The 13946-nt window shown below is 37.7% G+C and overlaps 3 protein-coding genes across 3 annotated transcripts in view; 1 reads left to right on the top strand and 2 right to left on the bottom strand.

Annotated features, from left to right (window-relative positions):
• LOC125239273 (zinc finger protein OZF-like) overlaps positions 1–13946 on the bottom strand; it is an 85173-nt gene that overhangs the window by 49334 nt on the left and 21893 nt on the right. The gene's annotated exons all lie outside the window — the stretch shown is intronic.
• Positions 2020–2921, top strand: LOC125239277 (spodomicin-like). Its single transcript, XM_048146816.1, has one exon. The coding sequence runs from the start codon at positions 2071–2073 to the stop codon at positions 2254–2256; it is 186 nt and encodes a 61-aa protein (XP_048002773.1). The 5' UTR covers positions 2020–2070; the 3' UTR covers positions 2257–2921.
• LOC125239272 lies at positions 7550–12485 on the bottom strand. The gene is made up of 4 exons (XM_048146808.1): positions 9878–12485; positions 9633–9733; positions 8661–8846; positions 7550–8404 (listed from the first exon to the last, which is right to left on the bottom strand). Exons 1-4 carry the CDS (start codon positions 11506–11508, stop codon positions 7602–7604), a joined length of 2721 nt encoding a protein of 906 aa, XP_048002765.1. The 5' UTR covers positions 11509–12485; the 3' UTR covers positions 7550–7601.

The raw sequence follows: 13946 nt of genomic DNA, 5'->3' as shown, positions 1-13946 counted from the left end.
GTAATGAAATGCGTGTGTCTGTTTGTCTTTCACGGCAAAACGGAGCGACGAATTAACTCACGTCAATTCTTTAAGTGGAGATAGTAGACGGGATGGTGAGTAACCCCCCCCCCCCCCCACTTCCCTAAAATGGGTGGTGAAATGTATGGAGAATTCCGCAATCGAATGAAACGCAAACGAAGCCGCGGGCAATGGCTAGTACATTAAAATTATGAAAAACACGCGTTGTCGCCAACCGAATGAAATTGCTTGTAAACAAACATCTTACTTATCGACACGCGACCGGCTTGACTCCATATTAGAGATGGGCCGATTATTCGGTAAATATTCGGTATTCGGCATATTCGGCAAGTTTTTAATTGTTCGTATTCGGCCGAATTATTTGGTTGCATTGCCGAATATTTACCGAATAAACAAAGTAAAAAACTAATGAAGATCTTACGTACCTATTCCAGTGGATAATAACCTCCTTTTTAGTAGTTTTTTATGACACTGCTAAAAAAAGAGAAACCTATGCTTCAAAATACAAATACAATTGTTTAAAAAAGTAAAAAACCGTAGTTCAAGAGTTGAGAAGAATTCAGAGTTGTTTTAACTAAGTTTTAGTTGTCTACTAAATCATAAAAACATAGTTGTAGTAACGATTATCAATCATTTAATAGTTTTCATGAATCCCCTTAAAAATATGGCGTAACCGAATATTCGGCCGAATGTTCGGTTCGGTAAGAGATGAACCGAATGTTCGGCCGAATATTCGTATTCGGCAAAGTCCATATTCGGCCCATCTCTACTCCCTATTATTTGCATAATAAGTATACCTAAATTATCATAACCAGTTTAACTGCATCCTGGGCATAGTATAAAACCTCACAAAATTCCCCAAACACGTAATTTGAAGCAAAGAATGTAAACTAAAGGAAACAAAACATTGGAGATGGTGCACTATTTTTTTGTTAGTCAGAGGGAACGTTCTCGAGAAAATGAGTCATTTTCTAGAAATTTCCGTGGAATACCGTAATACCACATTGTATGTAAACATTTTTTTCTACTCCCGTACTGTTATTCGTGAGTTACAACAAGGTCGTGCATAGAACTTTAAAACCCTACATAAAAGATGTCAGGACAAGTCTACCTAGTCTATACCCTGAAAACATTTAGTAGCAGTAGCACGATATAGCTGTTAAAGTTCAGTAAATACATTGCTACCAACTTAACAAACCAATTCGCAGAGTCGAGACTCCTTCGTTTTCTGCTGCGTTCATTGGCGACGCGTCGAATCGCATTCAAATGTATGAGAACTCGATTCAACTCGGCTCGATTCGTCTTAAGTAGTGGCGAGGCTTCAAAGAACCATACCATAGACAGCTTTATTTTCATGTTTGCACTCAAACTGCATATTCAAAATGGTAGGCGGTCCACTAGATAACTAAGATGACTGAAAGTAGGTATTTGTTGAATTTATAATTTTCTTTCAAAATAAGTGCTTGGTCGTAGAAAAAGTATTGTATGCAACGGTGTTTAACTGAGTCAAAAAATGCTCGTGGCGTCTTTATTAACAATTTTCGGCTTCGCCTCAAATTGTTACCCACGCCACTCACCTTTTTTGACCTCTTTTAACCACCAGTTGCATAAAATACTATTTAACAGTTGAGCATGTTTGTAGCAGTTATCCTTAAAAGTTAGACATAATTCATTGCCGACTTTTTTTCTAGGCCTACATTAAATTTATGTATAACATATAACGTATAACGTATAACATATAATAATATGTATTTTAAATATGGTTATTATTTGGACCTTTGAATGAACTTCAACACGTAGGTACCTACCTACTTGTACACACCTAACCTATACCAACCAACATAATATAAAGTACCTATATGATTATTATTACGTCTTGAACAATCATTAAATATCTAACCTGACCTGTTTGGATAAATATTATTATCTCAAGCTAACAAAATAAGGAAAATGCCGGCAAAATTGTTGTTCGCCGCCTATATAAAGCTCTGCGTCCGGCGAATCTTCACACAACTGATCTAAACGTCAAGTTGAAACTTCTAAATCAAAATGGCGGCTTTGAAGACCCTGCTGATCCTCGTCGTGTTGGCCGTTGTCATGGCTACGGCTATTGCTGTTCACGTCGGGGCCTGTGACCAAGTGTGCGACCGTATACCGGCTGAGAGGGATGAATGCTGCCGTGCCCATGGTTACAGCAGCGCTAGCTGTTCCGGGGGCAGCATGAACTGTTTCTAGGCGATGGGTTGGACGCATACTAAGGACTCCATTCTGCAGATACCACCCCAAAATGAGTTGACCTTCCAGACAAGAGCGCGCCGCAGAAGTCTACCTCCACTCTATCAAGATACAAAGAGCTTTCTATAGCCTTCTGCAGGAGTTCAAGAGGTTTCCTTACTGAACCATGAAGACTATCCTGCAAGATTTCAAGGGTACGCACATCTACTTCGATGCCTTCATTCTGCAAGAACAACTTCACGGCGTTTTTACTCTTAAGATGTTGACGAGTATTTTTAAACTGCCGTCAGACTAACAAGAAGGCATCCGGCCAGTTCTTTGATGTATCTTTGAAGACTCGGCAAGTCAACTTGAAATGCAGATATGGGGCTAGTTAACCAGAAAAAAGTGTTATTATTCGTCAGTGAAATAGGCGCGAATCTTTTACATTCTTAAAGAGAGCTTACGCTCCAATTTTTGGCGCCTTTTTGAGGAGTTTCCAACTGTTTTTTTTTGGTTGGTTAATTGTTAGTGTGTGTCTTTAATTCCCATTTTAGCCTAAGTTACTTTAAGTTTTTTTTTTTATTTGACTCGGCTTTCGATTACAAGGAATACTGATTTGTGATTACTACATTTGTTTTGTGCAATACAAACATGATATCGAAAATAAATTCTTAAGTATATAATATTCTGGTTCAATTCATTTTATCATCTTCTAAATTATGATACAAGTGTGAAATATAGGTAATTTTATTCGCACATGTATCATAATAGTACATTACGATACAAGTGCGAAAAAATGGAAGTTCGAATTGAGTGGCGATAAATTAAAACACGACCGAAGGGAGTGTTTTAAATCGCCACGAGTTACAAATTTCCTTTTCACACGTGTATCGTACGACGTTTTTCAGTAGGTACAGATGGCACTCCGAAGATTCGACCTGACATGTAATGAACCACTTCTCGCCCTAGTGTATAAAAAAAACACCATCTGTACTGAAATAGTTCTTTTCTCAAACATGCAATGAAATATTGTCTTTACGTTCCTTAAAATGGGCTGGGAAGTATCTATCGCTTTTTGGGCGCAACAACTCGAGAGGACTGTAAAGGGATTTCATATAATTTTTAGGCCTAGGCCTGCAAAGTAACTTTTTTTTTATAAAATATTGTCCTTTAGAGCATTTTTTTTTATTTCATTGTATGTTTGAGAAAAGCACTATACATGCCTCGGCGTGAAAACGGATTCCCGGCCTCGTATCCCTATCCGGCCTCGCTCGCACGCTCGCTCGGCCGTATATACCCACTTGGCCGGAAATACTCATTTTCCCGGCCTCTGATGTAATGTACTATTTCTGTCCTCCGGCCGGAAAGCATAAAAATTTCAGGCCGCTGCGCTAAACGAAGTTACCATACCCGACTCCGTCAAACCGATACTTTAAATAAAATTAAAGGAAAAATGAAATAAATCACACCTTTGGCAGGACTCGAACCTGCAACCTACTGGATTGTGGTCCAGCCGCTCTTCACCAACTGAGCCACGGAGGCCTGCTGGATGTGTGCGAATTTTTCCATGTCTTCACCCAATTCTTAAACGCCTTAGTGCGTTTTCACATTATCCGATCCGATATCGGATGTCGGACCAATATCCTAATGTTAACGCGTATGTTGATTTGCAGGTCGGGAGTTAAAGTCGTCAATAGGCTACGGGGACTGCTTACCATCAGGCGAGCTGTATGCTTGTTTGTAATGTAACCTACGTCGTATAAAAATATATAAGTTAGGTATATAACTGCAGGTAATGAAATGCGTGTGTCTGTTTGTCTTTCACGGCAAAACGGAGCGACGAATTAACTCACGTCAATTCTTTAAGTGGAGATAGTAGACGGGATGGTGAGTAACCCCCCCCCCCCCACTTCCCTAAAATGGGTGGTGAAATGTATGGAGAATTCCGCAATCGAATGAAACGCAAACGAAGCCGCGGGCAATGGCTAGTACATTAAAATTATGAAAAACACGCGTTGTCGCCAACCGAATGAAATTGCTTGTAAACAAACATCTTACTTATCGACACGCGACCGGCTTGACTCCATATTAGAGATGGGCCGATTATTCGGTAAATATTCGGTATTCGGCATATTCGGCAAGTTTTTAATTGTTCGTATTCGGCCGAATTATTTGGTTGCATTGCCGAATATTTACCGAATAAACAAAGTAAATAACTAATGAAGATCTTACGTACCTATTCCAGTGGATAATAACCTCCTTTTTAGTAGTTTTTTATGACACTGCTAAAAAAAGAGAAACCTATGCTTCAAAATACAAATACAATTGTTTAAAAAAAGTAAAAAACCGTAGTTCAAGAGTTGAGAAGAATTCAGAGTTGTTTTAACTAAGTTTTAGTTGTCTACTAAATCATAAAAACATAGTTGTAGTAACGATTATCAATCATTTAATAGTTTTCATGAATCCCCTTAAAAATATGGCGTAACCGAATATTCGGCCGAATGTTCGGTTCGGTAAGAGATGAACCGAATGTTCGGCCGAATATTCGTATTCGGCAAAGTCCATATTCGGCCCATCTCTACTCCCTATTATTTGCATAATAAGTATACCTAAATTATCATAACCAGTTTAACTGCATCCTGGGCATAGTATTATTTTTAATAGAAGGCGCTATAAAAATGAGGTACGATTCTTAGTATGGAGACTGTAAATCCTATATAAATTATCCTAGATTAAGGGCCAGTTGCATCAACCACATTTGACAGACACATCATCGTCACGCAGCAGACGACTATGGAACTTCCCATACAATAAACGAACGCTTTGACGGTGACAGACGGTTTGATGGCCGGCCCTAAGTTTTTTTTTTAATCCGAAGAAGCAGCTTAATGCACGCCGTGTAACTTAATTTGACATGACAAGTAATTAACTGTGTGCAAAGACAGGTAACTCCGTATAGACAGATAAAGTCTAAAAAAAAAAAGTTCCTCAGTACCATACAGAAAAAGGTACGGTGGCCTAGATGGCATTACACCTTTGGGGTACGCTCAGCTAGATGGCGCTAATATTAATATTTGACATTTTAACACATATCAAGCTAACAATATGGGCCAAATTGTCAAAACTGAGGTTCAAAAGGTTTATGCCTGTGAGACATGGCAGTCTATGCACTGTGATTACACATTTTACTTCGACAGCAACTCTATAGTACTCGATCCTCTTTGACTGTGTGTAGTAAACGTCATGTGATTACTAGGATTAGGTTGATGTACCTAACATTAGTTGATGTGGACATAATACATTGCGTGTTCATGAGATATCGGTCCTACATCCGATATCGGATTGAATAATGACATAGACAGACAAAAAAATTACAACCTGTATAAATATGTATTTACCTACATAATCTGCATAGAATACCTACCTACTGAATATCTACTACCTATATATACTATATATATACTTCTAAATGGGAAAGTGTGTGTGTCTGTTTGTTTGTCCGTCTTTCACGGCAGAACGGAGCAACGAAATGACGTGATTTTATAAGTGGAGATAGTTGAAGGGATGGAGAGTGGCATAGGCTACTTTTTGTCTCTTTCTAATCCCTCACTTCCCTACAATGGGGGGTGGAGGTTTGTAAAGAGCATTCCGCAATACTCGAATTTAATGCGAGCGTAGTCGCGGGCAAAAGCTAGTAAGTAGGTTAATAAGACTCATTCATTACATTTATGAATAAGAAGATTGTATAATAATTGTGTTTCCCAATTACTCGTCAGAAATACCAACATCTTACGGCCCAGCCACGACATTGGTCTAAGCGCGACACCGGTGAGCGGCGGCCATACGTGCGAATGAAAAGTCCCATCGCTGTGTCTCGCTTCAATGTATGGCCGCCGCCCACCGCTGTCGCGCTTAGACCAATGTCGTGGCTGAGCCGTTAGACACCTTGAATAGAACAATGACAATTATGGCAAAGTCATTACCACATCGTACGAGAGGCGAAGTATTAACCGACATGACTAACTATAAACTCATCATCCTCCTTGCGTTATCCCGGCATTCGCCACGGGAAGGGGTCCGCTGTGACAGCTTATTCCAAGATTTGGCGTAGGCACTAGTTTTACAAAAGCGGTAACTAGGTCTTATTGGAATTAGTCCGGTTTCCTCACGATGTTTTCCTTCACCGAAAAGCGACTGGCAAAAAATGAAATTTCACACACAATTTTATACAATGGAGTTTTAATTACAATGCTTTCAGCTAGATGGCGTTACATGTGCTAAAAATAAGTAATCAAAACTTAAAGTATAAATCGTAACGTAGGTACAGTTAGTTGAAATTTGAAATCAAATATATGTCTCGCCTACAACACAACAGTTAATTACTTAAATTCCAGACCGGTCTAGTAATGCACGGAAGAATAGTTTCCTAAATTGCGAATGTTTTATGGAAATTCTCTGTATATTTCATCGCACAAATTTATGCTCAATCTAAGGTCGATTTCTTATGGCAATTGGCATTTCATAATTTGATAATAAACACCAGTGTGTAACTAAAATATCAAAAGAAGCGATCGTCAATTGTTGAGAACATTGCGTAATAAATCCTAATCTAAGGAGATGCTCTCATACGCAACTTGCATGGGAATTTTCTCAGGATTTTTTTTATAAATGTGCTTACTCTTGGCCACAGACCAGCCCACAGGCAAAGACGTGGCCTACGATGGAGTGAGCTGGCCCAGAAAATGCCTGTTCATCCTAGATTTGAAGGTAGAATTCCAGTAATTTAAGGAAATGAGAATGTTCTGCAAGTTGTAGAATTGCTAGACCGATCGCATTAACTGTAAAAAAACTGCATGTACTTTTAGGCGAAACCAGGGGGTATTGACACTCCCTGGTTTAACCAAAAAGTACATGCAGTTTTTTACAATTTTCCTGCTAATACTACCCCGGGTAGTATGTATACAAATACACATACATACAATCACGCCTGTATCCCATAAAGGGGTGAGCAGAGCACATAAACTACTCAAGTTTCAGTGCTCTTGGCAAAAAGTGGTTGGAAGAAAACGAAATTGTGACATTGTAGTGACAAGTTGCCAGCCTACGCCCCAATTTAACCCATATCCCACAGTCGACTTCAACGACACCCCCGAGAAGGGGTGGTGAAATTCTTATCCGCGTCACCACACGGGCGGTAGTATGTACCTATGTAATTGTATACACTACATTGTTACATAAGACATGTTAGTAGTAGTTTCTTTTGGACAAGAGTTTCTTTTTAATAATTCTTGTTTAAAACAATCCTATTGTTTAAAAACGGCGTCATGGATTCTTTTAAGAAGTAAAGGATTTTTTTTTTCGTACTATTCCGTTACTTCAACAGCGTTACTGCAATACACAAGCATTTCAGACGTAGTTACGCCAGTATCGCTTTGTCTATTTCCTTCATTAGTTTTTGAAACAAAAAGCGGTAAAGGTTTACAATCAAATTGTAGCTTTACTTCACTTTCCTTTGTTTCTTTACCATTAACTTCACTTTTAATAATTCCTCTATCCTCGTTTATTAATTCTGATGGTCCTGTTCCTTTAAGATTTGATTTCCTACCGGGACAATTTACTTTAGTTGTTTTTACGTTTTTTCTGAAATTTCCGTTTGTCAAGAGATATTTTTCTACCCCAATATTTTCTTTCTCACTGTCTTTAACTTCCGTTTTCCTTACATCAACATTTTTTTCCTTATTTGCCTTCAATATTTTTCTCTTGTTGCGTCTAGGAACATTTTTATTATTTATTCGTATTTTAATTTCTACTCCATTATTATCGCTACTAGAGCTTTCGTTTTCGTTGCCTTCATCATTTGATTGAGATTCCATGTCAATATATTCTTTTTCATCGTTTTGACTTTGAACAAGTTTTGGTGGATGAGCAAACTTTTGTTTTTCTTTATTTTTTCTTCTGTTTCTTAAGTATATATCGTTTTTAACTGAGGGATGTCGGAATTTATTATGTGCAGTAACTTGGTATTGAGCTTGGAATCGTCTAGATAAGGGTTCCTGTGGTGTGTTATATTTATTTGCAACTTTTGCTATATTTTCAAAAACAACGTTTCCTTGCGCCGTTCCCGCTATTCTATTCATGGGCTTTAAGAAGACATCATCTATGAAACCTGAAACATTCAAATTAGAACATAAAATGAATAAGTCGCTTTTGCATTTCATGATATGTATAAAACTAGTTTCAACAGCTCTTAATTCTGAAAGAGTTTTAATATCACAGACTGCGTGAAGCTGTAAATTTTTTATGACCTTTGCTTAAGACGAGCAAAGTCTCTTCTATTTTATCAAAATCGGTAACAAAGTCTCTAAATCTGACTCCAGTAGTAATTAATTTATAAAGACAATCCTCAAGAATTATAAAGAGACCTTCTACAATTTGCTCCCCCGTTTTGCTAGTGTTCGGATACATCGTTGCTTCTTGCAGCACCCTCTGCATAGCCTCCTCCTCATCAACATCATACACATTGTCCAGTTCATCCATCATCGTGTTGAAAGCATCGTCCAGCATGCGACGACGGTTCTCCAGCGAGATTTGCATTATGAACAGTTGTCCTGCAAACAGAAGTTTTCAATCAGCGTTATCCCGGCATTTGCCACGGCTCATGGGAGCCTGGGGTCCGCTTTGACAACTAATTCCAAGATTTAGCGTAGGCGCTAGTTTTACGAAAGCGACTGCCATCTGACCTTCCAACCCGATGGGTAACTAGACCTTATTGGAATTAGTCCGGTTTCCTGACGATGTTTTCCTTCGTGCTTCGATTTCGCACATACGTGAAAAACTCATTGGTGCGAGCCGGGGTTCGAACCCGCGACCTCCAGAACGAAAGTCGCACGCACTTACCGCTATTAGGCTACCAGCGCTTCCTATCTTATAACCTTTTGTATTACCCTTTAAATGAAAGAAGCCACCTCCTCGTCTTAATTTTACCAAGCGGTGAATGCTACTTTGGACCGGAACCGATAGAGGCAGTTTGTCCGTTTGAAGTGTTCCGGTGACCACGATCTTCAGTAATGAGAGACCGGTTAAGAGAGAGAGTGGTAGGTATTATCCAGATACTAAAATAATTTATAATAAAGACAGCCAAGTGCGAACAAACTTGAATGAATAGTGCCTCTCGCTTGATATTCGCGTAGATTTCTGATCATATTTTGATATTTTATATATATGTAGTTTTTAAATGTTAGGCCCAGAACTAATTGTTTTCTTTAATAACTTCAATATAGCTTGTCTAATCTTTTACTTTATATTTTATAGTAATGATAAAGTAGATTATATAAGCCTCAGGCGCTTGGTGACTCTAGACCTTAGATATTTTTTTAGAAGAATCAATATCCTACTTTGTATCTCTTTCATCGGTATGGTGAGCATCGTCGTGAACTGGACAATAAAAGTGCCAATCGTCATTCCTAACTTCATCAGTTTCCCGGAGTCTAATAATCTGAAAAAAATCATTAAATAATTATCATTTTTCTAGGATATTATTGCATAAATTGACTAAGCCACACACTTAAACCACTGATGTTTTATCAAAAAAAATACTTAAAGGTATCAAATTTTATATAAAGAAAAAGAATAAGCTTACAGTGTGATAGTGCGTTCGAATGGGTTTATGAGCCCCGGTAGATGTTTTAAGCTCTTTGAAGCCAAAACCTTCATCAATTTCGCCAAAAACACTGAAAAAGATTCACTCTCTGATTCCGGCATGCCTCTGATTTGAGAATAATCAACATTTGACGGGACCTTTGGCCTTGGTTCTGGTCTTTCTTGTTCTTTATACTCGTACTCATACACAACTTTGGGTATTCTCTTCCGAAAATTGGCTGTGGCTGTAAACATCTTTGTTAGTAACCAAGGATATATCGGACTTGCTGTAGTCTGTATTTCAGGCAAACATGTCGTATCTGCATCTGATCCTCGATAACGTACAGCAGGTTCCGTTTCCATCAATGGATAATCTGATTGTGTATCATCTAATCTTTCAACATTAAGGGGAATTTTTTTATTTACGTTTTCTGGTGGTATTGTAGGTACTTTATCAAATAAATTTCCATCATTCGCTAATTCTATTTCTTTCTTGAAAGGATTATCTTCACCGTAATAGAAGCTGGCTTTCATAGACGCTAACTTTTGTAAAGGCTCCTTGAATTTTTCAATAGCTGATCCTAGTGATTTAGTTGCGTCATTAGACTGTACTTCTAACATTGGTCTACCTCTTGGTGTAGAAAATCTTAAACTTTCGTCCTTCGTGAATTCTGATCTACTTCTCTGGATGTCTAAGTTTTTATTCTGATGGTAGTTTGGAGGGTATAGTTCAATTGGTGTTTCTGTTACTTCATAATCATTTACCACCGGTGGTTCTGTTACAGTTGGTCCTTCTCTTAAAATTGGTGGTTCTGATTCTTCAAAATTATCTTGGTACATTGAAGGATGTGCGTCATCAAATGCTCTTTGTTTAAACTTATATGTTTGTGGTCTGTTCGGGTTTTCGACATCTTTATTTTCCGATGATGTTTTATGGCTTCTCATGTAATTATATACATTTATGAAATGACCATTTTGTCTTTGTTTTTGCATAGTTTGTATTATTGGTCTATTTGTGGGTATGGAGTAGAATCCTGGTCCAACTTTTTTATTGCCGTTGAATTTTTGATTATTCCTCTCAGAAATCGAAAGCAATGTGGAACGAGATTGAGCGTTTGGATATATGAACGGAAATGTAGAGCGAGTTTCAGTGCTATATTTAAAATACATAGTAGAACGTGTTGAACGTGAATGAAACATAAAAGGCATCGTAGAGCGAGTTTCAATGCCATAATTAGAACGAGCTCCAATGTTATATTTAAAGGGCATAGTGGAACGCGTGCGAGACATAAAAGGCATAGTAGAACGCGTTTGAGCCATGAAAGGCATCGTAGAACGCGTGTGAGTGTTAACTATAAAAGGCATCGTGGAACGTGTGTGACTGTTAAGTATTGAACGGGCTGGATTACCCGAATACCTAGGAGGTAATGTTGAAAGCGTTGGATTATCTGAATACCTAGGAGGCATTGTTGATGCCGTTGGATTTTCTGAATACCTAGGAGGCAACGTTGATCCCGTTGGAGTATCTGAATACATAGGAGGCAAAGTTGAACGCAAACGAGTATCCGAAATATCTGAATACGTAGGAGGCAACGTGGAACGCGACTGAGTCTTGGAAACATCCGAGTACATAGGGGCAAAGTTGAACGCGACTGAGTCTTGGAAACATCTGAATACGTAGGAGGCAACGTTGAACGCGATTGAGTCTTCGAAACATCCAAGAACATAGGAGGCATCGTTGACCGCGATTGAGTCTCCGAAGCATCTGAGTACATAGGAGGCATTGTTGAGCGCGATTGAGTCTCTGAAATATCCGAATACATAGTAGGCGGCAAAGTCGAACGCGAGTATCCGCCTGAAGTCTGTGCGTTTACTGATTCATTTAAAAATAAGGCATAAAGACCTATTGTGCTGGTTTGTATACTTCCTAAATTTTGCGATTCAGATAATTCGTTTTGTCCAAAAACGTAATTGTCATTATCGTTTTCTTTAGCCTTTTCGGTTACTGTTTTTTTAGTAGATTTATATGCGAAATCGGAGTTTTGTGCATCTTCTGCTTGCTGTTTGAGAGCGTTTATTTGATTTTGCACGCCGGCTTTTAAGAGAAATGAGTCAACATATGTTTTATCCTGTGTGTCAAAAATATCTGCTCGGGCACCGAACCTTCGCTCAATTTTTCTTTTTTCTTTTTGATTGGCCTTTACACTATGTTTATTAGTTTGCTGTGATCTGTGGACTACGGCTGGTCCTTCTTTTGAAAAGATTGTGTCTCCTGACCAGTTATCGTCCGTGACATTGATTGCCACTGTTGTTTGTGCCATTGGTATTTGGGTTGTGATCTCCAATTTGGTTTGCAATAAATATAAGATTATATAACTTAAGTAAAACATGTTAAAAGGTTGCAGTATTTAGCTACAGATTAGACAATCCGGGCGAGTCATATGCATTCGGCAACAGTAAGGCCGGAGCGGTAATGTAGCTTCTGTTGCCATTGGAATAACACTTTACAATTCAAAAACTATAGTTTTCTTAACTACGATGTAAGTTTTTATCATTAAATTCACAGTATCTAAAGTTTTATTGTGTTTTGAGTAATCAATATTACTAACACCGGACAAAAAATATTCTGAAATCGAAATCAAAAGTGAAACGATATTATTTCTCATGCAATTCAAGTTTATAAGCAATATAATAAGTCATGAAAATGTTTTTATGGTCCGTTTCATCCATGTTATGAAATATCAATAGGTACCTGCATGTATTATACTGCAAGCAATCATGCAGCCCGCATTACTATGATTATGACTATTGTCGGGGTGAATAACACTCATGAATATGTGATAATGATAAGTATGAATAACTTAACTCAGGTTTTTCCTTATTTTACCAGAAGTTGGGATCGGATCTATCATGAGATTTTAATGTTTAAGAATAAATTCCCCGATAGGTTGATCGTAACGGAAAATATATGTAATTTTTGGGACCAATATGAAAAGGAGTCACAATTTTATGTCATACAAGCTTGGTATCGTTAGAAATAGCTCAAAAAAATCGTAAAAAAAGAGAATTTTTGCTGTGGAAAAACGTTATTTTTTAAGGAAAAAGTAAAAAAAAAATATCGTATTTTTAACCAATCAACCATAGACACATACAATTGGTGCAGAAAGAAAACGAAAAGGTGATGAACTAAAAATAATAAAACCGGCCAAGAGCGTGTCGGGCCACGCTCAGTGTAGGGTTCCGTAGTTTTCCGTATTTTTCTCAAAAACTACTGAACCTATCAAGTTCAAAATAATTTTCCTAGAAAGTCTTTATAAAGTTCTACTTTTGTGATTTTTTTCATATTTTTTAAACATATGGTTCAAAAGTTAGAGGGGAGGGGGACACACTTTTTTTCCTTTAGGAGCGATTATTTCCGAAAATATTAATATTATCAAAAAACGATTTTAGTAAACCCTTCTTCATTTTTAAATACCTATCCAACAATATATCACACGTTGGGGTTGGAATGAAAAAAAATATCAGTCCCCACTTTACATGTAGGGGGGGTACCCTAACAAAACATTTTTTTCCACTTTTTATTTTACCACTTTGTCGGCGTGATTGATATACATATTAATACCAAATTTCAGCTTTCTAGTGCTAACGGTTACTGAGATTATCCGCGGACGGACGGACGGACAGACAGACATGGCGAAACTATAAGGGTTCCTAGTTGACTACGGAACCCTAAAAAGCAAACTAATCGATGTATAGAGGTAGACTGACCTGTTTTGGCCGATGTTTTGAGCTGTCCCAAAAATAAGTGTATAACACAGGCATGCATAAATCTCAAATCACAAATAATTTATTCAGCAAATAGGCCACAGGGGCACTTTTACACGTCATATATACAAAACATTTAAAGTTGAACTGAAATTACAATTGATAATACTAATTCTAAGTTCTAACTAAAGTATAACGCTACTACAATGATTAGAGATATATAAGGTCTCTAAATGTCGAATTTCAACTAAAAACTACACATAATATTATAGAAAAGTACAAATATAAAAAAATAAGTCTAAAAT

The sequence above is a fragment of the Leguminivora glycinivorella genome, chromosome 25 (genome assembly GCF_023078275.1).
Source record: "Leguminivora glycinivorella isolate SPB_JAAS2020 chromosome 25, LegGlyc_1.1, whole genome shotgun sequence".
NCBI classification, from domain to species: Eukaryota; Metazoa; Arthropoda; class Insecta; order Lepidoptera; family Tortricidae; genus Leguminivora; species Leguminivora glycinivorella.
The sequence above is the reverse complement of the archived record's forward strand: the minus strand, read 5'-3'. Positions and strand labels throughout refer to the sequence as shown.

Bases quoted from the DNA above. Each gene is read 5' to 3' on its own strand.
- LOC125239272 (XM_048146808.1), bottom strand. From the start codon at position 11,508: ATGTACTCGGATGTTTCCAAGACTCAGTCGCGTTCCACGTTGCCTCCT. The intron at 8,847-9,632 runs GTAGGATATTGA...TTCTGTTTGCAG, and splicing joins ACCGATGAAAGAGATACAAA to GACAACTGTTCATAATGCAA. The intron at 8,405-8,660 runs GTCTCTTTATAA...TGAATGTTTCAG, and splicing joins GGGGGAGCAAATTGTAGAAG to GTTTCATAGATGATGTCTTC.
- LOC125239277 (XM_048146816.1), top strand. From the start codon at position 2,071: ATGGCGGCTTTGAAGACCCTGCTGATCCTCGTCGTGTTGGCCGTTGTC.